The sequence below is a fragment of the Haemorhous mexicanus genome, chromosome 18 (assembly GCF_027477595.1).
Source record: "Haemorhous mexicanus isolate bHaeMex1 chromosome 18, bHaeMex1.pri, whole genome shotgun sequence".
NCBI lineage: Eukaryota > Metazoa > Chordata > Aves > Passeriformes > Fringillidae > Haemorhous > Haemorhous mexicanus.
Genome location: NC_082358.1, coordinates 13258558 through 13284141, shown reverse-complemented (window position 1 = coordinate 13284141; position 25584 = coordinate 13258558). Strand labels below are relative to the sequence as shown.

General features: G+C 46.7%; 1 protein-coding gene across 1 annotated transcript in view; it reads right to left on the bottom strand.

Moving 5' to 3' along the window:
* Nucleotides 1-201: 201 nt before the first annotated feature.
* BMP7 (bone morphogenetic protein 7) overlaps nucleotides 202-25584 on the bottom strand; it is a 41102-nt gene continuing 15719 nt past the window's right edge. The window contains exons 2-7 of the mRNA XM_059862544.1: nucleotides 16986-17178; nucleotides 6943-7091; nucleotides 5569-5766; nucleotides 4257-4333; nucleotides 3509-3619; nucleotides 202-2993 (exon numbers count right to left, since the gene is read on the bottom strand). Of these exons, the coding sequence (XP_059718527.1) occupies nucleotides 2844-2993; nucleotides 3509-3619; nucleotides 4257-4333; nucleotides 5569-5766; nucleotides 6943-7091; nucleotides 16986-17178 (878 nt within the window). The 3' untranslated portion in view covers nucleotides 202-2843. The remainder of the gene's footprint in view (nucleotides 2994-3508; nucleotides 3620-4256; nucleotides 4334-5568; nucleotides 5767-6942; nucleotides 7092-16985; nucleotides 17179-25584) is intronic.

Here is a 25584-nt window from a genome sequence, read left to right as displayed (position 1 = left end):
TGCAAAACACATCCATATTTTTGCTATTCTTCCCTCCCTGCTGCATTTGGACCAAAGGAGCTGCCCCAAATAATGACATGTGACAGCTTTGCCCGTACACAGAGACTGAGCTGCATGAAAACAGAGGCCCAGGATGAAACATTGTCCAGCCAGAAAGGTCTTTGAATGAAAGGAGAATAACCACACAGATACACAATGTCATTGGGATATCTTTTGTAAAGTTGCAACGATTTATTTTACTAGTTTGTACAAAAAGGCTTCTGACAACTGCTCTATGAAAAGAACCAGAAATGTGTATGCATTTTTGCCAACTGTTAATAAATATCTTCTTAAATAAGGAAACAAATGTGTTTAGGAACCCAGAATCATTTTTCCTGCATGCGATTGAAAAGGAATTCAGAGATGGAAATAAATAATTCTTCTTCCACTTGTGACAACTATTTACACAAAAATGTACAAAGAGTGAAGCTGATGTTGAGCCTAGCAACAGAAATCCTGTTATTATGCTTAAAAACAACAACGAAAAACCAAAACAGAAACAATCCCCACATAATATTTAATATATGAGTCCCATACAGCAAGACACCGTGGTCCAAGTTAAAAACACAATAACCCAAGGCAGTGACCACCAACACTGAAACACCCAAGAGAAAACTAATCCTGGACTACTAAACAGTGGAAGCTCAGGCATGATTAGCTTTTAACTTTCTAGGCAGCACCTTCACTTCCCTTAGGAGGTTTGCAGAAGCACTGGTGTGTGTATATGTGTGCAAGGCCAAAAGGTGCTTCCTCTCTGTGTGATTTCCATTCCTCACCCTGACCAGGGCTGCACTGAGGGCAGGTTTGGCTGGCTCTGCTGGATGGTGCTGTCTGCAGGCTCCACGAGAGGTGGATTTTTGGCTTCAGCTGTTGTCCTGCCATGTGGCTGGCTGTGTTTGCCCTAAGTCTCCCCGTGGGAAGGTTTGCTGCAGTCCTCCCTGCTGCAGCCAGGCTGCTCCTGCAGATGTTGGAGAGGTCTAGGGGGCTGCCAGGCACATCTGGCAAGGTGGCAGCTGCTCTGCAAGGCCCCCATCCAGAACCTACCAATGTTGTATGCTTTTCCCCTTTCCCATCAGCCTAACCCTGCTGCTGAGAAAACTGCTGGGAAAACACCAATTGACTGAAATGAGATGAGAATTAGGCCATCAGAAACAAGTTTCCAATTTATTTCATGGACAGTAGGGGTTTTTTTCTTCCTTTGCTTATTCTTTCTAAAGTGAGGCATCTGGTCTGGATTTGATCTGTGACTTAAAGGGAGAAGAGCAGCGAGTGAAGTCCAGAATTTCATTTATCTTCTTTCTCTAACTCTTCTCTAAGGCAAGACAGGGAGCCAAGTCCCTACTGTGGCTGCACGGCCCCATCTGCTCACTGAGCAGAGACCCATCTCCAGGGATTTATGATGTCCTGGACCCTTCTGTTGGAGATTTAGCTTTCTGAAGTTTGGAGATTTAGAGCTGGATGTGCTGGACATGGTGTTTTATTGGGCATTATTTTCTTTTTATCTCCCTGGTGAAATTTATACCAATCCTACTTTGGTGGGTGCCAAAGTGGGGAATTGGTTTGTGATTGGTTACTGCAACTCTGTATTCTTCTTTGCAACAACTTTAATTGAGCCTTAATTACTTAAGTGTGATGTTTGTGTAACCTGTGACTCTAAAAGAAGGAAAAAGAAAAGCCTTGAGGGGACATCTTCTTGCCTCTGGTTCCAGCTCCTTGGTGGCCCTTGAAGGGATTGTTGTGGGGTTTTTTGAGGTGAAGCCAAGAGAGCAGGGGGTTTATCAGAGGCACTGGCCCCAGGAAGGAAGGCTTCCCAGCTTGTTCCCAGTCTGTGTGGGGCTGGGTGTGCATCCCAACTCACAGCACCTTCTGACTTGAGTCTCCATGTTCTTGGGAAAGGGCTGGAACTTGCTCCCTCAGGGAAGTCAGGGACATTTTCCACACAGCAGGATCTTTAGTTACAGCTCTTGCAGTAACTGCTTAGGGCACCCCAGCTAAACATCAGGTTTAATCCCTGTTTCTCAGCATTTGCTGCTGTCCTGTTCCAAGTTCATAGCAAATTGAAGTACCTTCTGGCTGCTAGAGGAAATCTCCTTCCTTGTTGATAAAAAAAAGTACACCACAAAACTGTCACTCTTTGAAGCCCTTTTCTTCAGCTCTTTTGCTTGCCAATTGATTTATTTTTTTTCCTTAGCCTAATCTGTCCTTTGAATTTGTGTCAATCCACAGCCAGCTTTTGCTACTGTAGTTTAAAACTGGAAGTTGCATGTAATTCATCCTTGGTTTTGCCTATGAAATTGGAGCAGAGGGATGGAAGCAATAATTCTCTAACAAAATACCTGTTCACTCCAGGTATATTTTGTTCACTTATTTTATTGCAAACCGTGTTACAGGAACTACACACACTTATTAGTCACAGCACAGTCTCACCTTGGATAGATTATTACTGTTTTACTCACAATCAACACTGGTGAGTTTGCAATCTCCAGAAAGACTCTTTTGCAAAAGTATGTACTGTAGGAGCCAATTTTGTAAGCAGATTTGGTTTTAAACGGTTTCTCTGGCTTGTTTCAGTTTACAAGCTCATTGTCTGTAATAAACTAAAACAAAATGTGTTCAAATGCCTCTTCAGATCCAGAAACTGTTCCATTGTCTGAACTTTCAGAGGCCTGGTCCTAAAATGGTTTGGGACTTTTTTAAACCCACGGCTGGAGCACCAACCTTTCCCCCAACCCCACACAGCCACACAACCCCACTCTTTACAAATTAAAACTTCTTTTTCTTTCTTCTTCCTCCGTCCTACAAACCTAGTGACAGCCACATGCTCGTACCACCATGTTCCTGTATTTTTTTAAGATAACATTGGAGCTGTCATCAAAATAGAGCACTGAGATGGCGTTGAGTTGTGTAGGAGCACAGCAGGGCTTCGGCACAGTCTCTGGGTTTATAAAGTGAACCTGGGCAATGGAAATAGAGCAATGTTAAGATTTACTTCTCCCCTCTCCTCCCCCCACATCCTTCTTTCCTGGCAACCTTCTGTCTGTCCCATAGCCTCGCTCAGACAGTAGCAGAGCTGTGTAACTTTGGGATTCACTGATTCTCTGCCTGACCCCAAGTCCACTTTTGGTGGCAGCACGGAGAGGATCCTTACAGAGATTCCCCCAAGAGGTGCTGACAGTGGGTCTCGTGTCTTGCTCCTTCCTTCCCACTCAGTGGGACCAAACCCCCTTTAGTGTCTATCACAGGGTCCTTTACACCCAGAGAGAGCCTGCCACAGCCTGCAGTGAAGGCAGGGTCATTTCTGGCCAGGTTCTAAGTCAGGCCAGACATGTGGGGCCAGGTGCTGCAGGCACCCTGAGAGCTCAGGCAGATCCTCCTGCTCCTGCTAGCTCAGAGACCCTGCTGTGCATAAATTTATTTCTGAGCAGCAGCTGGCAGATGCAAGCCTGTGCTAGGAGACAGGAGCACCTACCAGTGTCTGTACAATGGCATGGTTTGTAGCATTCATGTAGGAGTTCAGGGGGAAAGCACATTCTCCTTCACAGTAATAGGCAGCGTAGCCCTCCGGAGCGATGATCCAGTCCTTGAGGAGATTGAAGCCATTGGATTGTGGAGAAGGACAGAAATGCAGTCAAACAAAAAGCCAACCAGCACATAAATCTAAACATTCGCACACACAGTTACAGTGGCCTGCAAAATAAATAAAAATCTGCCCCCCTGGCCTTTCTAAAGCTCTCTTACAGGCCTCTGGAGTGCCTGCTCTTCCTGCAGGATCACACCCCACACTGCAAACGTGCCCACAGAGCAGCTGAACACCTGGGTTCAGTTGTTTATCCATTCAGCAGTGTCCTGCCTGTCCACGAGGATCACTTCACCCAGCAACACACAGACAGAAGCTTGCAGAAAGGAAAATAGCTTTAACCAGGTCTAAAAAACCATGTAGATGAAAATGGAGAGCCATGCCTTCAGCACTGCCAGAGGACCTGCAGGGCCACAGCCCCTCAAAAGGACCTGACTGTGTTGAGCTTCCAGCCAGTCTCCCACTAAATATTTGTATACCCAACTTAGCAGAAGCACTTCAGCATGCTCAAGGCTGTCAACAATACTTTTCCCCTTCAGGATTTAAAATAAAAAATCTGTTGGTGGCTGAACCTCGCTGCTGCAGTTGATAAATGATGTGCCAGGGCAGCCCAGTCCCAGCCTGGCCCCCCCAGCCTTACCTGCCACCCCAGGTCCCTGAAGCTGACGTAGAGCTCGTGTTTCTTGCAGGCCTGTCGCTGGTCACTGCTGCTGTTCTCTGTGAGGGGACAATGGTGGCCGTGAGCTTGGGCTGCCCCAGCTCCCCCAGCAGGGAGCGAGGCATTGCTGCTCACCTGGTGCACTTACAGCTGGTTTTTTAAGTGTTTTAGTCATATAATAATGGCTGGGTTCAACATATATGAAATGCACTTCTGGCTTTTTAGTGCAAAGCCAACTGGCCTGGGAAAGTAGGGTTTTTATCTTAATTTCTTTTTCCCCTGGACTTCCTCTGACCCCCCTAATAGCAACACACAGATCACTCTGATTACTGCCTATACATAAAAGGACAATCAGTGCAGTTTGAAGTTTTGTCCATCCTGGACACGTAGCCTGAGCTGAAGGCCCAAGCAGAAAGGATGAATTTCATCCCTGACAGGGTGGTCAGGCACTGGAAGGAGCTGCCAGGAATGCAGTGGAGTCCCCCTCTCTGGAGGTGTTCAAGGGACTGGATGTGGCACTCAGTGCTCTGGGTTGGTTGTCAAGGTGGGAGTTGGTCAAAGGTTGGACTTGATGATCTTGGAGGTCTTTCCCAGCCTTAATGATTCTTTAAAAATATGATTGTTTTCCTTTTCCTTCTGCGCCTCACAACCTCTCCTTCCACTCAGTGAGGCACTCCCAGAAGCAGCTGGAATTTGCTGCTGCCTCAGCAGAGCCAGCCCTGAGCTGTGGCTCCTGCTGGGATCCTCATCAAGGGCCTGTTCCTCTGAGGTATCGCATAATTAAGCCACATTTCTATTTCAAATGCCTGATGGAGTTTTCTTCCAAATTAGGAAGCACAGCTCCCCCCAGAATAGCCGTGGTTACCCAGAGAATGGATGGGTTTTCCTCTTCTGTGCAAGAATTTTGGGACTGCTGTGCTTTTTAGGGGCTAAACTTAAAATCCCGAGCCCTGAAAATGAACAGCGTTTGGATTTGGATACACTGATCACTTATTACTGATCGCTTTAATGTCATTATCTTCCATTCCAAAATGAGAATTTATTTCATATGGGAGAAAAGGAGTTTTTCTGGTTAGGTGCTTGGGGTATTTTTAAAGTTTGAATTAATAAATCCCTTAATCTAACATGCCTTCAAACAAACACTCTTTTCCCTGACATTTTTGGAACAGCCCTAACCCCACACCCTTTCAAACCAGCAGTGCAGACCAGAGGGACAGCAAACAGATAACGTGGGTGAAACCATTCCCACGCCACCCCAGAGCCCCAGTCGTGGCCCCAGGCAGCTGTGCTGTACCTGCAATGTTGGAGACCCGGAATGCCTCCTGGTTCTTTGGTGTTTTGGATCTGTTCTGGCTCCTCTGCTTGCCCCCCGTGGAGCGGATGCTGCGCAGGTGCACCTCGGTGGCCTTGAAGAAGGCCACGGTGAAGGGCTGCTTGTTCTGGGGGCCCTGCCTCCCGATGAGCCCCGCCAGCTTGGGGTTGATGCTTTGTCCTGCAAGCACGACAGACTGGTGAGGGTTTTGTCCTGGTTTTATCCTGGTTTTTTCCTGGCAGCAGCCAGGATAACTCAGGGCATGCCAGGATAACTCCTGGGAATGCCATCCACCCTCCAGAGACCTGGGCTCAACGGGCAAAGCTGCTCTGACAAGAGCAGCTCAGCACAGCTAACTTCATTTTGTGTCTGTGTGCAGAAGTTACATTAACTAGTCCTGCACACAATTGTTTTACCCCAAATCCGCTTAGCATTAGCTTTTCCTGCATTCTTTAGAGGGGTTTCTTCAAGTTCACCAACCTATAATTTGGAGTGATCCTATAAAAGGAGCCATAAAACTCAGCCCATAGGAACACTAAATTCCCACTGGAAGGTTATTAGCTTAAAATAAAAATGCCTTGTATGAAATGCTGACAGAGTTCCAGATACACCTCAGCTGAGAGAAACAAATGTTTAGAGGCATTTTGCTTACTGCTGCATCTTGCCACCACCATACCTGACAACTTTGTGCAAAACTTTGATTATCATCCATGATAATCATCATGATTTCATCATCATGCTTCATCTTGGGCTCTAGAATAATTTGATTTTTGGTAAAAGACTAGTAGGTTTCTCTGTAGAATTAAATCAATTATTCACAAATAAGGCAAGGAGAGGGTGGTAGTGGGAAAATGAATGTTTCTCCTTGTTGCTGTCGAGGGATGTCTGGGTGCTGCTGTGCAATGCAGAGGTGACATCCAGGATTATTCTCTCCCAAGCTACTGAGTGCTGCTGCTAAATCCAAGTGATAGTTTTGAGATCCTTTTGCTAAGGCCAGAGCTGTGCCTTGTCAGCCACAAATCAAACATGCCAAAGGAGAGCTGACACTGTCCTGGAGGAGCCCTGCAAGGCTACCTGGCCAGGGAGAGTGGGAAAAGGCCTCTCAGTTCATTTATTTTGTATGATTTTTTTAAAAATAGACTATTTGCTTCATGATTACAGATCATGTAACAGCAGATACAAAGGAAGCTTGGGGGTTGATTTACTTTGATATTTTACTTAAACCCTTGAGGATTGTCCAGGCATAAAGTATTGCATCAAAATCCTGCTGTACTTACAGCCTATGATATTTAGTGCCTCCCCTGGCTGTGAATCATGAAACAGAGTCCCTGATTCCTGCTGGGCTGTGACACTCACCATCAATGCCTTCCACAGAGAGCTGCAGGCCCAGGTTGTGCTGGGGATTCACCACCCAGTGGTTACTGGTCGCGGTTATGTCGAACACCAGCCACCCCTCCTCTGCAGCCCAGATCGTCCTGGAGTCCAGCAGGAACAAATCTGAATCCCTGAAAGAAAGGAGCAGAACTCCCAGTGAGCCAGGATTACCCCTGGAGTCTCCACAAACATCCTTTAGGCAGTGCATGGGGTTGGGATTTCAGCGACAGGCAGAGCTGGGCTGGTTTGTGTTCCCCTCCAATCACCCTCAGGTGAAACTTCTCTCCAAAAAAGGGAGGATGGGTTGAAGCAGAGCTGAGCTGGTTTGGGGTTACTTTGCTGTTAACCTTGAGCTCCTGGTGCAGCTTCAAAAAAACTTTTGCCAGGCCCAGATCTGCAGAATTACTGTTTGCATATGCAAATCCGGTAATTGGGCAGACAATGCTGCTCATTAGCCTTTCCACACATAATTTCCTGACTTTTATGCATAAGTGTAGTGTTGGTGCAAGCCAGCTGGAGCAATGGTGTGCATACATTATCATATGTAATAGGCTTTTTAAAATTTGCTCATCTGAGGTTACAGATAACTGACTGAGGCAATAACCCTCTGCACTGCTGTGGGTCACAATCTTTTTTCAATTCAGTGCTTGGGTTTTTTTTTTAAAGGCCACTGCTGGGTTACTCTAGCTGAAGAAGTAATATCAGAAAATGTAAAAGGTCCTAAATAGAGAGATTCTGATCTTTTGAAATAGGTGAAGTTATTTCAGATTTACGAGATGTTTCCTGGCAAATTTCTGAAAAATTAAAATTTGAGAAAATACAGGTTCTGTAAAGGAAGGAGTTTTATCAGAAAAGAAGGAGATAAAACTCAGATTAAAAAATGGATGCTGTTGCAGTTCTTTTATAAAAAATTACTTTAAAAGAAGAACAGAAACAGATGGGAGAAGTGTCTAGACAAGTCCTCTAAGAGCTGCTTTTGTGCCTACAGTGAACAAACACGATAACTTGTTTAAGTGTAATTATATCCTTTTGAAAGAAGAACTATCCTTGAAAAACCCTTTAATCACATCCTCAAAGCTTCAAAAGGCCTTATGAATTTGGTCACTATAGATCTGTCAGTGCAAATATGGATATTCAGCTTGGTTTACACAGTGCCTCTTGTTTGCATGAAACACCCGGTGATCAGAAATGAATCTGAGGAGAGCTGTTGGCATAAGGGCTTTTGACTCACAGCTTTTAGTGATTCTTTCCCCTTTGACATATCAAGAAATTAGAAGCTGTTGTCCCACACAGAACAGGAATTGGAGGGGGTTTTTGCAGTGCTTTTATTGTTCATCTTTCCTTTCAACCTTAGTGGGCCAGAGTGTGTAAGAGATGATGCTTTCTTCTGTGAGCTAAGGGGTGTCACCATCCCCCTCTGACTGTGCTGGCTTGCATGAAATTAAATTTCTGAAATCAGTTCCTGCAGAGCAGGTGAGCAGTGGCCCAGGGTGTGCAGGAAGAGGATTCTGTGTTTCCTCCCTCAAGCAGGAGGGATTTGGGCACCCCATGGCTGAGTATGCAGCCGGTGCTGCTGAGGGTGCATCAGTGCTTGCTTTTAAGCAAAGCTCTGGTTTGTGGAAGAAGCCCTACATCAGAGCTGGACTTGCTGCAACACCTCCTTGCTAAGGCAGAGGGGACCCTCTGGGAGTGTCCAGTGGAAGTCTGGGAGCCAAAGTGGGTGGCTCAGGAAGGGGGTGGTGCAGCAATGCTCAAGGCAGGTGTTGGGAGCTCGGTCAGCTTTGTTCCCAGGAAATGTGAAGTTAAACAGGACTAACAGGGTAACCCCTGCCACATTAGTTACAGCAATGCAAGATGATGCTTGACCTCCAGCCAGGGGACACATCTCCTGGGGTTCCATCCCCACCCAGGAGCAGTGGCCCTTTCCCACAGTGCAGGACACCTCCCACCCTTCCCTGTTTACAGCACACTGAACCAAGCACATCCCAGAGGAGCCAGGGACCAGGCAGTTGCATGGATTGGCCCGTCCCAGTGGCTGAGGCCAAGTTTCCAGGAGTAAAGGGTGTTTTATTCACATAGTCCATTATTTAGGCATGGCCCCTGACTGGAACTCATGATTCACACAAGGTTTAGTTAACAGGGACTTGGCTTGCTTGGTTTTCTCCCCTTGTAGTTTGCAGGTTGATGATAGTAGCAATCATGATATTTTTTTTGGTTTTAGCTACTGCTCAGCTGCAGTATTATTACTCAGAAAAAGCAGCCTTTAAGCTTCCCATGCTGACATGATGCAATCAGGGTAAGCAGACTACATGAGGCATCAAGTACCAGGGTGAGTCAGTCTGGGAAATTGTATAATACATTTGTTTTCCTGTAGTTACAGCAATGTGCAAACAATTGGCCTGGAGGGGAAGCCCGAAGTGAGAGAGATCAAAGGGACCCACTGAAGGGAAATGTTCTTCCCACACACACTTGGAACATTTGGACCCCAAGAAAGCCCCGTGTCAGATGCCCTTTGGAGGAGTTCAAGCACTCCTGGGTTACTGCTTTCTGCCCTGGCCCACCAGCAGTGGCCAGGGGTGGGATGCAGAACCTCACTGGGGTTGCAAGCACAGGCTCCTGAGATGTGGCTCCTGTTCAGATGAAAAGAAACCTCTCGTTCTTTTCAAAAAGCAAACCTCCTTTAAGTGGAATGTCCTGCTCTCCAAAGACAGGCAAACAGCATTAAATCACCAGCTAATAGGCAGCCAGCCCTCGAGATATCCTTGTTGGACAAGACACAGTAAACACAGCAAAGAAATGTTGTTCTGCTAAGACTTAAACAACATTTATTCTGAGGGCTCCCATCTAATGGCTTGTCACAGAAGAAGATAGTGCTGGTTAAGTCTAACTAATGTGGCTGCTTTGGGTTTTAGCTGAGAGATAAAGATCTGAGCCCAAAGAGAAAAGGTTTCTAGTGCACATCTCACTCCTGTACCTCACCTTCCAGCTGTGTACTCACAGATCATGTTCCTGGAGCCGTGTGAATGATGGCTCTCAGCAAGGAGGTAAAAAAACCCCTTTGGTTCCTTGGCCCTGCATTCAGTTCCTTCATTTTAGAATTTCAGTGCATGCAAGAAACTGTACTTGCTCTTTTTCCAGAGCAAGAGATAGGAAAGGCACACGATCCTCCTTTTACAGAAAAATTAAGCAGGGACATGGAAATGTTAATGTCTAGATCAGAGTTACATAAATTACAAAGTCTGGATCCAGACCACAAGTATGCTCTGTTGAGACCACATCAAAATGGCTCAGTGTTCAAAGAACTGACATCAGCGGGAGTGTCAGAGCTTTTAGCAATGATAAAACTTGGGGCTTTCTGCTCGCCTGTCTCAAGCACCAGGCTCTCAGTGGAGCCTGAGATGAAGACAGGAGGTTGGCATTTGCCTGCTGATGTCTTTGGTAGTGTCTCACACTGGATGCCAGACAGGAGAGTCACCTCCTGTTAGAAAGCACTCCCAAAAATTTGTCTACAGGTCATGTAAGTGCTGTGTGGTCTGTGAAACTTCCTGAGTGAGCTTGTTTTCTGGGCTCAGGGCTGAGTAACAAGCACTGCAGCGTGAGGGTGGCTGGGCAGGATGCATGTGAGATCGTGTCTGGGAAGCAGCTGGAGCTATGGAGGTGGAAGGGCTGACCTGCCAAAGGGCTGATGGTGGTAAGGAAAGGGATCACAAATATTTAGTGAAGAGAAAAGGGCTGGAAGAAGTGAGGCTTGAGGGGGTGAGCACAGAGACAAGAGAATAAGGCAGGGAAGGGAAGGTGTGGGATAAAGGGAATTGTTGCAACATGGCAATTCTAGAAAAAGAGAAAGAATTAATAACCATGAAGCTTTATGAAAATAGTATGTATGGCTTCTTTGCTTTTTGCTGGGGTACTTTTTCAGTCCCTGGGATGCAGCTTGGTTTGAAGCCATAAACACTAGAAATATACCCAAAAATGAGAAGTGCTGCATCTGCCCCAACCACCTGCCTTGGTGAGTTGGGGCACAAGGAGAGCGTGGATGAAAACATGAGAGACAGAAATTCTGCACGGGCAAGGGAACAGGAGATAAAACTCTGCATTTATAGACTATAATGCTGTAAGGTCTACACTATTTTAGGACCTTCCTCCTGCCAAGCAGTCTCTGCTTTTACGTCTGTTTTCTTCACTCACTGTCCCCATCCTGCTTGTCAGCCCTGTTATTTCAAGCTGCTGCTTACAAGTGGTAGTAAACACTAATGAGCACTTCCAAGTGGGATAAAAATAAATGGGAAAAAGGACAGGCAGCAGCAGTGAAGGTGACTCTTGGCAATTTCCATTACACAAGGTGATTCCTGTGACCAGGCAGCACTCTGTGCTGGGAGCAGCCCCCAGGCTCGCCTGGCTCTGTCCCTGCCTGCATCAGGGACAGGGAATCCCTCAGCCCAAAGAGCACCCCTGGCAGCTGGGCTGCCCTGATCCCTCCCTCTACCTGCAGGAATTCCAGCATCAGTGCTTTAAACAGAAACCATACAGAGGCACCTTGCAACAGCCTTTGGATGGCTTTACAAATGTGGGTTAACCCTCCTGCTTCTGTTTTAAAGTAGGAAACACCTGAGGCATGGATATGTTGAATTCCCATTGATTCAGCATGTGAACCCCAGAGTCTAAGGCAGGAGCACAATCCTCTCCTCTCCACTCATATTCTAACCCTAGAGGGGCTGTTTGGGTCACAGGCACAGGGCAAGTTTTCCAGCAGGCAGCCCAAGGACAGGGCTGGCATGGGGGAAGGGGTTACTCACATCCAGGTTTGAGCAGGTGGAGGGAGGAGAAGGCAAAAAGGGCATCCTGGGAGGGTGAGAGGAGATGTGGGCTTAGAAGACATCTGTTTGGATTAAAAACCTGCCGTGTCCAGATTCCAGCTTGCTTGGTGTCATTGCTTAAAGTCAGCTGCAGCTGTCCAAAGACAAGCTTAGGAAAATATTTTTCAGACTTTCCTACTTTGAGAGGGCCCCAGGATCTCCCTGGGCCTCTCCCTGGCACGTTTGCAACACCCTCTGTACATGGACCTGATGCAGCCCTCCTCCCACACCTTCCCTTCCCTGTGCCTGGGATCCCCTGCTTATCCTTCCCTCTCCCTCCTCACTGATAAGAGCTCTCCCCACTGATAAGAGCTCTTCCCACTGATAAAAACCCTCCCCTCTGATAAAAACCCTCCCCTCTAAGCTGTCCCTGTGCCCCCAGGCAGGAGCCACTAGCCAAACACATCCCAGGGCTCTGCCAGGTGAAGGGATGTCCACAGCAGGAATTCAGTTTGCTAGAGGTGTTTTCCAAGGATTGGCCTGAAAACTGGCTGTGCTGGTAGTGAAACAGATCTGTGTAAATTCTGCTGAATCTAGGGGAAAAATTAAATTCACTTTAAAATTGTGGCAGATTCTTAATTCTGCTTTGTGTGCTTCAAGTAGCTGTGTTGCCTTTCTTAGATGGTGTTGGAGAAGGGTAAGGTCTAAATCTCAAAGGCTGATTAAAAGTGGCAGTGGGAGTCTGTTGCTGAGATGCAACACGTTTCCTAAACATGAAGCCTGTTGTAAAAGCAGTGCTGAGAGAAATGAGGTTTTACACATCTCTCTGACACCTTCTGTACAGCTGTTTCTGCTCAGCATTGAAGGGCTGTTCATCAGTGCATCACTTCCCCAGCAAGGACCCACTGGGGTGTGCAAAATGCCTCCTGCAGCTCCTCAAGTGCCTGTGAAGAGTTGTGCCTTGCTAAGTTCAAGATTTGTCAAAGGTTTTGCAGGTTGCAGTGGCTTTTAGGAATGGTCTGAAGGAGAAAACCAGATACAGCTCTGCTCTTGGAGAGCTGCAGGATCTCTGTGCTCAAGTTCCCTTATTACTTGCTGAGAGATAAATGACTGAGTTGCAGATAAGTCACCAAAAAAATCAAATTCATTGTCAGTATTTGGAGATACTGTCATGGTGCTGGGGCACATCAATAAATCCAACTGTGCTGTGCTGCACCATCTCAGAATGATCACACTGGTACTTAAAAAAGCCCCACAAAGAAGGCACATCTGCTTTATGGGTTGGGTGGGCCTAAGCCTTTCTTAGGTACTAGAATTACATGTTTCAACCCACAACATGGAACCAGACTCCAGTGAATGGCAGAAAGGGGTCTGGAGAGGGGCTCAGGTTTGATCTGCTGCAGCAGTGGTGTAGTTTGAAGCTCAAGCTAAAGGGTTCCAGCTGCAAGTCAAACCCAGGAATGCATCCTGCAAGATCTGATTTTTCTGTAGGGCTGGTAACATGAGCATTCAAATCACTGCCTTTGAAGCCCGTGAAATCCATAATGGCCACAAAGTGAACGTGTAACAGCTACATTTCAATTACCAAAGGCTGGTCAAGTACCTGGTTTTATTCTCTCCAGTAACAAAACTCCCATGGACTTCAAAGGGGTTGGGATTCACTCTGCAGTGCAAGAGCTGGGTCCAACGAAACAGGAGATGTAACTGGGATGAGGTATTTCAGCTTCAAAAGGTGCAGACAGAAAAGCAGGATCGAGCTCTGAGCTTTAGGGCAGCTCTACAGTCTGCATTTTTTTCTGCAGCTTCAGGTTAATAAACTGAGGAGGATGCCCTGACTGAGCACTGGCATCTGCTTTGCTCTCCCTCCTTTTTCCAAGGGGAGGAGACTCAAGCAGCCCCTGGCTCCCCATGGCCACCTTCAGCTCCCACTGAGGAGGGTTTGTCACCTCAAACCGGACCTGGATGTCCTGCTGCTCTCACCCTGCTCATGTCAGGCCCTGGCTCTGTCAAACACCTTCCCAGGCTTTTGGGTGAGTGAGCCATGACGTCCAAACCGAGGTTGGACATGAGTCACTGGACTTTGAGCTTCACACTTGAAAGCTTTGAGGCATGTTACACCAGTTAAAACATCCTCAGTGTTTGTGATATTTGGGACATTTTTGTTCATGAATGTACTTGTTGGCCTAAAGTGAATAACTGATGCTGAGTGCCTAAAGAATGCTGTGCACGCCTTTTTATCGAGGAGATGTTGGCAGTTTGAAGGGCTTGCCTTGCAAGGAAAGGTTTGGAAAAGTGAGAGAGAATGTTTGATCACTTAGCCTGATTCCTACAAACACCTGTAATAATATCTTCAGTCTGACAGAGATGTAACTTCTGGCAGTCCAAACTTTAGTGGCATCTCATCTGCTGCAAAGGAAGGGCTGGGCCCTCATTTTTGCTGCCAGGGCTGTTAGGTGGAGCAGGTGGATGGGGAGAGGTTCTACCCTGCACACACTGAGCTGTCGAGGGGCAGGATTTCAGGAACAGTCTGCTGGGGGTGCAGCTGTTGCTCTGGAAACACCTAAGCCTGTATTTTTCACTGACAATGGAGTGCACACAAGAGATGTTGCTGGTTAGATGCCTCCAACCTGTCTGAACTCGTGAAGTCATTAACTGCTGAACTGCTCATACCTCGGCTTTCTGTGGGCTGAGGGCACCATCACACCCTCCAAACTGGAGCCTCTTCTGTGGTTTAACTGAAAATCCTGCCCTCAGCACATCTCACAAAGGAAAATCTCTCCAGTCGCCCTCAGCCTGAGCTCTCCAGCTCGCCCTGTGCTGCAGTGTGGCTCTGGGAGCTGTCCTGCTCTCTGCTCTGTGTGAGAGGATGCTGAGCTGCCCTGGCAGGAGCTGCTGTGCCTCTGGCTCTGCACAGCCCGGAGAATTTCAGGTTCAGGTCTCAAAAGGCAATTCCAGCAGGGCTCCTGTGTCAGGAGAGCCCTGGGAGAAGGAAACCCAAAGGCAGCAGAGGTTTCCCTGCCTGCGTGGGGGGGAGGGTTTGGCTTTGTTTTGCTCTTGTTGCTAACAACGTCAGATGGGGCTGACTTTCCAGAGCTCAGGATGAGACAAACAGCCAAGGAAGCATCAAAGTCAATGGGTGTTTTTTGATCAACACTGGAGAGAGTTTGTTTTCTTTCTCCACTTGCCCAATGACACACTGACTTGGATGACTGGGCTGTGACAGAGCCGGGTGGAAAATGTCAGTGGAAAAATGCAGAAAAAGAGCAAATATTTTTACAAATGGTAGTGACAATATTTTTACCTTTGGTCAATCCAAACCAACAGGAATATTTTTTCAGGACAAGCTGTTCAAACCTCGCCATAGCCTGTGCCAAAATGTATGCAAAAGGGGAATATGCATGAACACTCATTAAAAATAGTGTTGCTGTGGTGAATATGATGCAGTAAAACTGCATCTAGTCTTGTGGCTGGAACATCTGTATAATTAGCAAGATTCCTCACCTCTTCCAGACAGTGGTTGATGTATATGCCCACCCTTTGCATACCTTATTTTTCCTTTAGGAACAGGAATTAGTGGAGGAGAGAGTTTGCAGAAGCATTTGCTGCTCCCCAGCAGTACCTTCCCATCCTCTCTAAACAAAGTGGTGACAACCTTTGGGATGCACCGTGGTAAAATTAGGATATCAGATCTCATTCTGACCCTGTCAGTAAGATTCCTAGTGGGCACCTCACTCATCAGGACCCGAGGGGGAACTTCCCTGGCATCTGCTGAGGAAGGTCATTTACCTCAGAACAGGTTCCTGGCAGTTCCCCTGGCAGTGCCCTGGCACACAGGTTGGGGCCTCCTCCTTTGCCAGCACATCTACAGTTTCTGCTCTTCCCAAGACAGGAAGGTCATCCCTGCAGGCTGGTACCTAAATAACCCTCTCAAGAAATACAGCAAAGGGAGGCTGCTGCCTCTGGAATGGCCTAAAAGGGAATAAACTGAAATGCTTAGGGTAAGCAGGACATCTGATGGGTCCTGTGCACAGCTCTGGCTTGTTGCCCTCTCCTTTAAGGAAAACCTGGTTAAAATGCACAGTTTGAATTGCCACTATTTGATAAAAATAGATTACTTTTAGCACAGTCCCCAAACACTGCAAATAATTGCATCATTAGAAATGCCAGGAGAACCCTGCGTTTTAAGCTATAAAATCAGAATTTCAGATGTGGAAGAAAACACACCAGTGGTTAAATATTTTTACCATCCAGCAAAGCCAGCAGAAATTCTCACCATTAAAAAAAAGTTGACAAGGTTTCCTGACATATTTCAATTATTTCTGCATTTTTATTAGCTCTTATAAAACTATAAAGCCAGAGTCCTGATTATACTTTTTTTTCTTACCCTTTTGGACTTTCCAATTTTTAAATCCCTAGTGTTTCTCTTTTCATAAACCTAAATTAGAACTGTAGTATTATTAGCCCATATTTAGTAGTCCTAAAGAGTAACTTCTGACTAGAATGTGATTGTAAATACTTTTCACATAAATAAGTGCAATCTCACTTTTGGTAAGATTTGTATGTGAAAGAAATCCGTGCAAATGAAACTAAGTGCCTTTGATAAGTGGTTTGGGATTGCTGATTAATTGAACTAAAACCAGATGAGAAAATTGAACATATGTTCTTATTCAAGTTCCCTGGAGGATTTATCAGGGAGCTTGGCATACATTAATAATTGCTTGGAAGGGATTTAATAGCTCATCTTGCAGTTTTGCACATGCAAAACAATCAGTCAGTATAAAAAGCATGGTGTCATCTGTCTTTGTTAATTAGGGAGCTCGAATGCCTTTGATAATAAGGCCTAGTAATTAAGCTACAGTTCCAAAGGAAGCATTTGGGTTTGCCACCTCAGGATCCATCAGAGGCAGGAGAAAGGGGGGAGTACTTCCAGAAATCTTGAGATATTCCTGGTTTATGAGACTTTTTCTGCACTAGCACACAGCCAGGCTACTGAGTGCTCCCAGAGGCCAGAGCAGGAGTGCTGGGGGTGCTCCCTGGGCCACGGGGAGGCTCCCAGGGCACCTGTGCCCATGTCACAGCACTCAGGAGCTGCTGCAGCAGCGCCGCTGGGATCCCCTGCACGCCCCCATGCCAAACCCAGCCACTGGTGCTGATGGCACCAAGAGGGCGCTGGCTGTGACTCCCTGCAGGAGCTGTGCCCTCAGCAGGGTGTCCCTGGGGGTGCCTCACCTTCCCGGGTGCTCCTGCAGGACCTGGTAGACGCTGATCTGGAAGGTTTCGTTGTCGAAGCGCTCGCGGATGAAATCCTTGTAGATCCTGAACTCGGCGGCCGTCACCGCCTCCCCCTCGGGGATCCGCGAGAGGTCGAACCTGAACTCTCGGTAGTGGCAGCGCTGGTGGTGGAACTCTCTGTCATGCTCCACTGGAACAGAAAACAGCCCATTAGGCACCTGCTTTGTTCCCCTTCCCCTCGCCAGCAAACGCGCCCCGAGCTGCCACAACAGAGAAGGGCGGGAATATCTGATCGCAGCATCTCGGGGGCTGCTCAGATCACTAAAGCACAGAGGAAATACCTGCCTCTATCTGGGCTATTATGGGCATATATGTGTTTATCAGGCTCCCTCTGGAACAGTTTCACAGTTGGCTGGCACAGGGGGCCATTGTGTTTTAATGATTTTTGGCAGCTTTGTGCTTGACAAGTGACTCTGGACATTTGCCACCGATAACGACCGAGCTGCTGTGGGAAGGAGCTGAGACAAACAGATGGGGCTTTTCAGGAGTGCTGGTTCTTGGCCTGCCTCTGCTCCTGACAATCACACACGTACACACACATACCCACACGCTACAGACACAAATTCCAGCCCTCGAGGCTTTTCATGCCATGACCCACATCTGGTGCCAGCTGAACTCATCACAAGCTGGTGGCTCCTCTCTGTAGGGTCAAAGCTTTCATTTTAAAGGAGCTTTAGTGATCAGGGCTGTGAAGAAACTGTTCAAAGTGAGGGCTTTCTTCCACCTCCCAACCCTGACTGTGAAATAACAAGTGCCAGATCCTCCCAGGCTGGTGTTGGGATGTGTGCTGTCCCACGGGGTGACAGGCCTGCCTGTCCCCTGATGGACAGCTGGTGGTCCCCTGTAACCCTGCTTGTGGCATGGAAGCAGGGGGTCAGTGCTGGGAGGAAACAAAGACTTCAAGCCAGTCCTCCAGCAAGGGGGAGGAGAGGTGTCAGCGCCCCAGCCCAGCACATGAGCCAAAGCACCCTTCTTGGAAGAAATTCCAAATTAAACAGACAAGTCAGACAAAGGAAAAGGGGGAAACGGAGCTATAAGGGGATGAACTGACTCGCCCAAGGTCACAGCACATGACATTTTAAGAGCTGAGGTTTGAACCAGGGACTTCCTATATGTCCCAGTCCTGTCGTCTGCCCACTTGACCTCTCTGCAGCTTGACTGCACAATTCAAGTAGTTAGCTCTGAGATTTCCTTGGCGAGGAATGTGTGTCTTCCTACAGGCCTGATTTTCTTCTGGCAGCAGCAAATCCATTGTGTAAATCCATTGACTTAAAGGGAATTACTCCTGAAAAAAGAGGAGTTTCAAGCCCGGGTCTGGAAAGTGCTGTTGAAATTGACAGCTCTGCATGGTGCAGACACAGACCAGCCCTGGGCAGGGTGTCCCCATGGCAGGGACAGAGCGTGGGGAGGCTCTGGGAGCAGGGCTGTGTCCAAGCACGGAGCAGGTTCAGAGCTGCTTTGCTGGCTGAGGCTCAGCCGCTGGCCATGGACTCTTCCTCCTCTCTCACATCCCTTCTGTGAGGAGTCCAGTTTGCCACTGTGTGATTGCTGCTCAGGGAAATGCTTCAGAGCTCTTACTCATAGCGGGGATTCATCTTAGAGGAGTTTTTTAGGTATGAAACCTCTAAGCTTTCCAAGGCAAAGGTGGTTAAGTTTAGCAAATGGTTTTATGTGCTGAGTGGTCTCTGTTGCACCTCTGCTAAAACATCTCAGGGGCAACATTTAGTGTCTCATACCCTGATGTGGAGGAATATTGTGAATATTCACCAGTGTTTGTGAAAGACTTGGCAGGCTACAACTGCCCTGGACGTGCTAGCAACACTATTAAATGAGCCTCAATCCCTTTCCTCCAAAGTACTCCTAACAGAATAAGATATAAAGAGCATAATTTCAATTTTAAAGGAATTTATCTGCAACTAAATTAAAATGGAATGAAAAATACTTTAATATGGGATCCCTCCTTTAACCACAAATGTAGAAGAATGTGTATAATGCTGTGTGGGTTTAGTTGCAGCTGTTAGCAGTAGGATGTACAAACATGATTTGCTTCCAAAGACATGGGAAGGCTGAATTTCCAGAGGAAGGTGGGTGCAGTTTTTCAGAACGTGTGTGATGACAACTACATCAACCAACACTGGCCTTTAGCTGCACTTTATACACAAGGTTTGACAACAAGCACATGAAGATGAAACTTTTTGGGGTGCTGCTAAAGTTCACAGCAATTCCCACTGCTGAGCCCTAGAAAAAATGTGTCGTGTTAGTTTGAAAAATTAACAGCCAGGGTCATAAAATAAAGAGCCCCAAAGTTTGAACTTTCCCATGCTTTGCAGATGTTTGGATATAGGGTTTTGGCCTGAGCCATCTTTAGTGTTAAAGCAAACATTCCTGTGGCTATAGTCATTAAGATCATGAAAATATGTGGATATGTAACTGAAGAAAGAATCCCAAGAAACCCTTCAACTCAGTGTTTATTGTTTTTCCCCTTTTTCTTTGCACTCTGGACCTATCTGCTGACCCAGAAGTAACAAATCCTTTCAGAACTAATTTATGAGAAACACTGACCCTGAATCAACATCTGTTAGATGACTGCAGTAAATCTTATTACATAATTAAACACCAAAATCTATGTTAAAATAACGTTAAGGGTCTGACTCGAACTCATAAAAGCAAGACTCTTCATTATGAAGGCTGAAATCCTATCCCCAAGTCATGCTGCTGTGTGTTGGTATTTGGGAACATGTGGTACAGTATATCTGATCAAGCACTTTTTGCAGACCCCTGTAATACCTTAAGCACAGCAGCACGGGGTGAGCAGGGGAGCATTCAAGGAGCCTGAGTTTCCTGGGTTTGATGGGTGTTAGACCTCTGACAATGCTGCAACTGGGTCATTTCCAGTTAATTACCTGAGGAGTTGGAAGGGGGAGAGTGGGGGGAGAGCTTACAAAAAAAGGCAAGGGGGAATAGTGGTATTTGAAGTGTTCACTGGAACAGTCAAGAGAATTGCAGCAGTTCTTTGGATAGGACTGTAGTTTTGCATCTTGCAGAGATGCAATTCTTTGCATCTTTGGATGTGGCTGCAGTTCCTCCATTAGATTGATAAAATCCATGGTCCCTATTGACACAATGACCATAAGAAGAACCTTTTGGTCATCCTTGAAAGACTTAATCTCAGCTGTTTGTTCGCCATTAATGTTAAATGCTCCCTTAAAACACATCAAGCATTTTGAATATTTGCTGGATGTGCTTCATAGCCCTTCTGCCCACAGAACTTCAACTCATCTTTGTCCCAGGCTCACAGTTCTCACAAATCTACTACCCAAAGGCTTTGGTGAATGGTTTTAGCCCAGATGCTAATTTCAAACATTGGAAATTCCAGCTCACAATTCAAATGCCTTGGCAAGGCAGCTGCTTGGAGAGGAAGCCAAAGCTCTGGATGTGCAATCAAAGGTTGTAAAATAGGAAAAGGAAGAACACCCTTGAAAAATAATTCTGCTGTGAAACAGACTGTGTGCCTTGACTGTGGGAAAACAGGGCATTTCCTCTCCTTAAAAAACAATCCAAAGTCACTCCCAGGTGAGCCTCTCCTCATTCTTAGAAGCAGTATTGCATTTTGGAGGCACAACCACGGCAGACAAATTCTAACTTAATTTGGCCTAATTTAACACAGGGCTTAATCTGGCCTAACTAAAAGGCCTAATTTAACACAGGGCTCAAAAATTGCTGGTGTAAAACAACCCTTGGCGTGGTGAGTGTGGCAGTTAATTGGAGCTATGGTGGAAGAGGATCATCAGACTCTCCCTCTGGCACAGTCCTTGGGAAAGGTGGAGACAATGGGAGCTGGGAGCTGAGGGATGGAGGAGGACATCAGATGCATGAGAAAATAAGCAAGGCATCCAAAATCGTGGGGGAGCAATTAAGGTGATGCAGCCAAAACAAGGAATATCTCGGGCTGGTGGTTATCAGTGGCTTGGCCACACCTGTCACAACTATGCAAGTCAGATCAGCACCTTTGAAAGCCTGGCCTTGCCTATCTGAGCAGGATCTGGGTGCTGCTCTATCTGACACAGAGAGGGCTCCCAGCTCTCTGAAGTCCTTTGTGTCTCCAAGGCTCTGTTGTGGCCTGGTGGTGATGCAAGAGGGGGCAGGACACAGTTGTGCAACTGACAGGGATGGTTAAGAGCAAACAGGATGGGTACATGTGCTCAGGTGTGAAGAGCCAGGTATCAGATCCAAAAATATGGGAAAGCTAGAGATAAAACGTCAACAAATACTGGGTGCTTGTTCTGGCATGTGCTGAAGATACAGAACTTAAAAACATTAGCAGACAGGGATGGAACAGTGTGGCTGGTGCTATTTAGAACTTGCAGCAATGCAGTTAAAGCCAGTACCAAAACAATAATGTTGGACAGAAAACCTTGAGGTCCTGATTTAGCACCCCAGGTGCCCAAACTTCCCAAAGCAAATGACACATCAGCATCAAGCTGGAAACTTCAACTGATCCCACCTTTGGTCATTTTCACAGCTAAGTATGTTGAGGTTAGAAATAAACTAACTCCAACTCCTTGCAGCCCCTTCGTAAATCTCTGCTGGCAAGTGCAAAGCCACTGAGGTAATTCTGCAAACCCTGGTTGGACCTTTGGGGTGGTGTCAGGGATTGCTGGTGGCCAGGCCTGGCTCGTGACACAAGGATTATGGTGAGGCACAGCTTGCAGTGTTTTTATTTCTCCCCACACCTCCCAGCTCAGCCCTGGGACCCAGCACAGGGTCAGCCACCAGCCCCAGGTGCTCAGCAAAGGACTAGTGAATCACAGCAAGACTTTTTCCCAAGAATGACTGTGTTACAAATGATTATTTTTGAAGAATTAAAGAGCTTATCTAAATGCCAGGCAAGTCAATAGAAATATTTTCACTAATTTCAATGGATTTCACAGGAGGCCAATCTCCCTGCTTAGGTATTTTTACTCTCTTGTTTTCTGAAGATACAAAAACTGCTTTTCAGAAAGAAACTCAACATCAGATTAATAGGCTCTGTTCTCAGGTTGCCAAACTGGGAAAGCTTTGGCAATTCCACACCTCTTCCTCCCTGGCACATTTGGGTGATGCACTTAGAAAACACTTTGAACATATAAACAAGTAAAAACTTAAATTTTCTTCTTAACGCTTTCACCTGATAATATGTTAATTGTTTTTATAAGGCACTTTGAGAGCAGTTGTCTCATTTATTGTAGTGCTTACAACAATTAGAGCTACTCGTTTCTCATTTACAATGGAAAAAGGCACCAGAAGGAATGTGCAGCAGGGTGTCTGTAACTTCTTCACTCCCAAAAAAGGCCAGAAGGGATTTGTTAAGGACTTTAATCTCAAATAGATTAAAGGTTCCTGAATTCCTGAGACTGAAAGATAAGTCAAAGGAAAATAGATTCCAAAAGACAACACCCCCTTGCCTCAGCCTCTCAGCCAGGCTGCTGCTGAGCCATCAGCAGTTGCCTGAGAAACCCCTCAGAGATTCGGATGCCAAAAAAAATTCTGCCACACTCCTGCATTAAAGTCTAACAGGTTTTCAGAGTCTACCTGTGTGGTGAGTTTAGAGGGAAGCAAAGTCTGTAGCTGCAGAGCTACAGAAAACGGGCAGTGTTTCCTCAGAGGTGGCCGAGGGCTGCCTGCACTGTCCTGAGATCCAGGGTGGATCTCAGCCTCTCAGCTCTGACTGACACATTTGCATCCAGCAGTGCAAAGTCTTGTTTGAGTTTTCCAAGAGAATTTACCTTCCTTTCCCTCCACTGTCACCCCCTGAGACCGAAGCCAAGGCTTCAGAAGCTCTGTAGCATCATTTCAGTGCAGGGATGCCCAGAAACCAGCTCCACCTGAGCCCCACCAGCCCTTCCAGCCCGGGTCCCACAGGGAAGCTCCCCTCCTATCCCCTGCCTCACCCTCCTGGCTCCCCGGGGAAGTGTATCCAACTTGAAAAAAGTTTCCCCTTTCCCAGAAGATCTTTTGGGTGGATCCTGGCCTGTCCCAGCTCCCCAGAGCAGCGTGGCAGGAGGAGCAGGGACCTCCCAGCACGGCGGGAGGGAGGCCAGGGCCACCCCTCGGGCTCGGGGCTGGTGGTGCTGCTTGTGAAACTGAGCCGTAAATTTTCGGGATGCCAAATTCGAGACCTCTTGATGGGCTTCTAATTAACAGGCATTAAATGTTCCCTCTATAAATTGCACTTCTTTGTCTCTAAATTGGTGGATAAAACCATGGCACTTATGAAATATAGGCCTTTTCTCCTTATATTGCTGAGGTTCAAGAAGGAGGAAACCAATTAGGGGAAGGATCCAGCGGTCTCTGCAGCTGAAAGAGCCCACTGGGCTCAGCAGGGTGCCTGATTGAGCAAGAAATGTGAGGTCAGTCCTTATATTTTTCTGAGGAAAAGGGGGACTATAATAAAGATTATTGCAATAATGTCATGCCAGGCCACAGTCTGCGAAGGCACATGTTTCCCTCCTCATTGTCCTTGACAGCAAGAGTTACAGGGGCAGTGGCAGGAAATTTATAATGGCAAGAATTTGGGAATGCAAAGTTCTGTGATTGGTTTTCATCTGTTTCATTCTCTTGGCTTCATGATTTACATGCTGACATTAGGCAGCTAAAGCAGCAGTTACAGAAATAATTGAAGAAATAGTTGAAGAACATAAATTGGGAGTTCTATAAATGGAGTAGAGCAAATGTCCTGGGGTGTGTGATGGGATATATTTTAAAATTTTTTTTAAAGAGTGATAAAAACAGTATTTGGCATGCCTTTTACATGGAATAGTTGCAGCTCTCCAAGTCATCTAGAAGCTAGTGCAGGTTTTTGGAGAAACCTAAGGAAAAACAAACACAGCCTAGATTCTGATCCGTGACATAAGCTTACTAGAAAAATAGCCTGTGGTTTTTCTATAACTCATTAATGCATCTCATCACTGAGGATTGCTGCCATCCTGCCACTTCTGAAAACACAGCCTGTCCTTGAGCCACAGGCTCAGCACCCCCAGATATTTGGGGGGCTCTGGGCTCATCTGCCCAAGCCCTGCCCTGATGCCTTGTCCCCGTGTGCCCTTTGCTGAAGGGGCTGCTGTGAGCCAAGGCAGAGCTCAGCAGAAGGGAACCTGCACCCAGCTGCTCCCTGCTCTGGGACCCATTTTACAGCCAGGGAGAGGGAGGAGAAGGTGATAAACTGTTTCTTGCATGGTAAATTCAGTGTGTGCCAGGGCAAAGTCCTGCCCCATCCATGGGCGGAGAGCAGGACTAATGCACTAATTTCAAAGAAGATGAAAACCAGGCTCCATAAATCCCTATCCCCAAACCCAGAGGTTGGAAATTCTTTGGTGCTCTCTCTGCAGAGTGATCTGGGGTAAGCATTTTTGCTTCGAAAGGGGAAAAAAAACCCTCTGGAGTTAATATTCTCCCTTTAGCCATCACTTCATTTGTTCAGCTTTCAGCATGGAGCTGGTATTGCCAGCGAGACCACCTAGCCACAAACCCAGCAGGGAGCTTCCAAAATTCTTCTGAACACTGACTCCTTGTTATAAATTGAAAAGTGGTAATAGCAACAGTGCATATCACATCTGTGCCAGGCTTCAGGCCTGGGAAGCAGCAGCCTCCCTACTGCAGAACACAACTTGGAAAGATCCTTTCAGTCCACACATGTATCAGCATTAGCCATTTCTTTGTCAACAAATCCCTTAATACGTAGCCTTTCTATCATGTACAGATGTCCAAAAAATAATGGAATACTGTAGTACAAGATTAAACACTTTAATGTCAGCATATGTGTTGCATGACTCTGAACAATGGTATCATTGTGCGTGTGCAAACAGCCGGCCGAGGGAAGATGGGTTTAATTATCTCCCAAACAGCAGCAAGTTCTTCCTAAGTCAAACTTCAGCTAGCAAGGGCTGCTCAGGACAGAAATCGGTGTTTCTCCCTTCCTGGTGTTGCTGAATTGGTGTTCCTCCAGGGCTGGGGTTGGTGTGGTGCCCAGGCCAGGCAGCCACCTGCTCCCCCAGGAGCCACCACGGAATGTGGGGTGGGGACCAGAGGATGCTGTGAGTCACCACATCCTCTCGCCCCATGTGTCACCCAGGAGTCCTTTAAGTTAAAATTCCCAAGTATGGTAGATGGCAAAGGGGGAAGCAGTCCCTGGGAAGGAAATGATGGAGAGGATCGTGCACACTGCTGTCTGAATTCAGAGACATTCCCTGCTGGGGTTTCTCTGCAGACACTTTGAGGCGATGCTGGATGGTAAAACCATTTCATTTTAAAGAACATCCATGAAGTTTCTGGGCTGGTTAAGCACAGGTAATCCATTTTCTTTCCAGAGTGTGCCCTGATGGGTGCCCGCTCAGGCTGTGGTTTCCCTGCTGAAAGCAGAGCCAGACGAGATGAAAGGTATTGTGAAAAATTTACACCTGGGACTGCTCTGAGAACACAAAACTCTCCTAATAGTAAACAGACCCATGGTGGTGTGACTCCTGGTGCTGTTTGCTGTGTCTGCATGTGTATCTGGGGA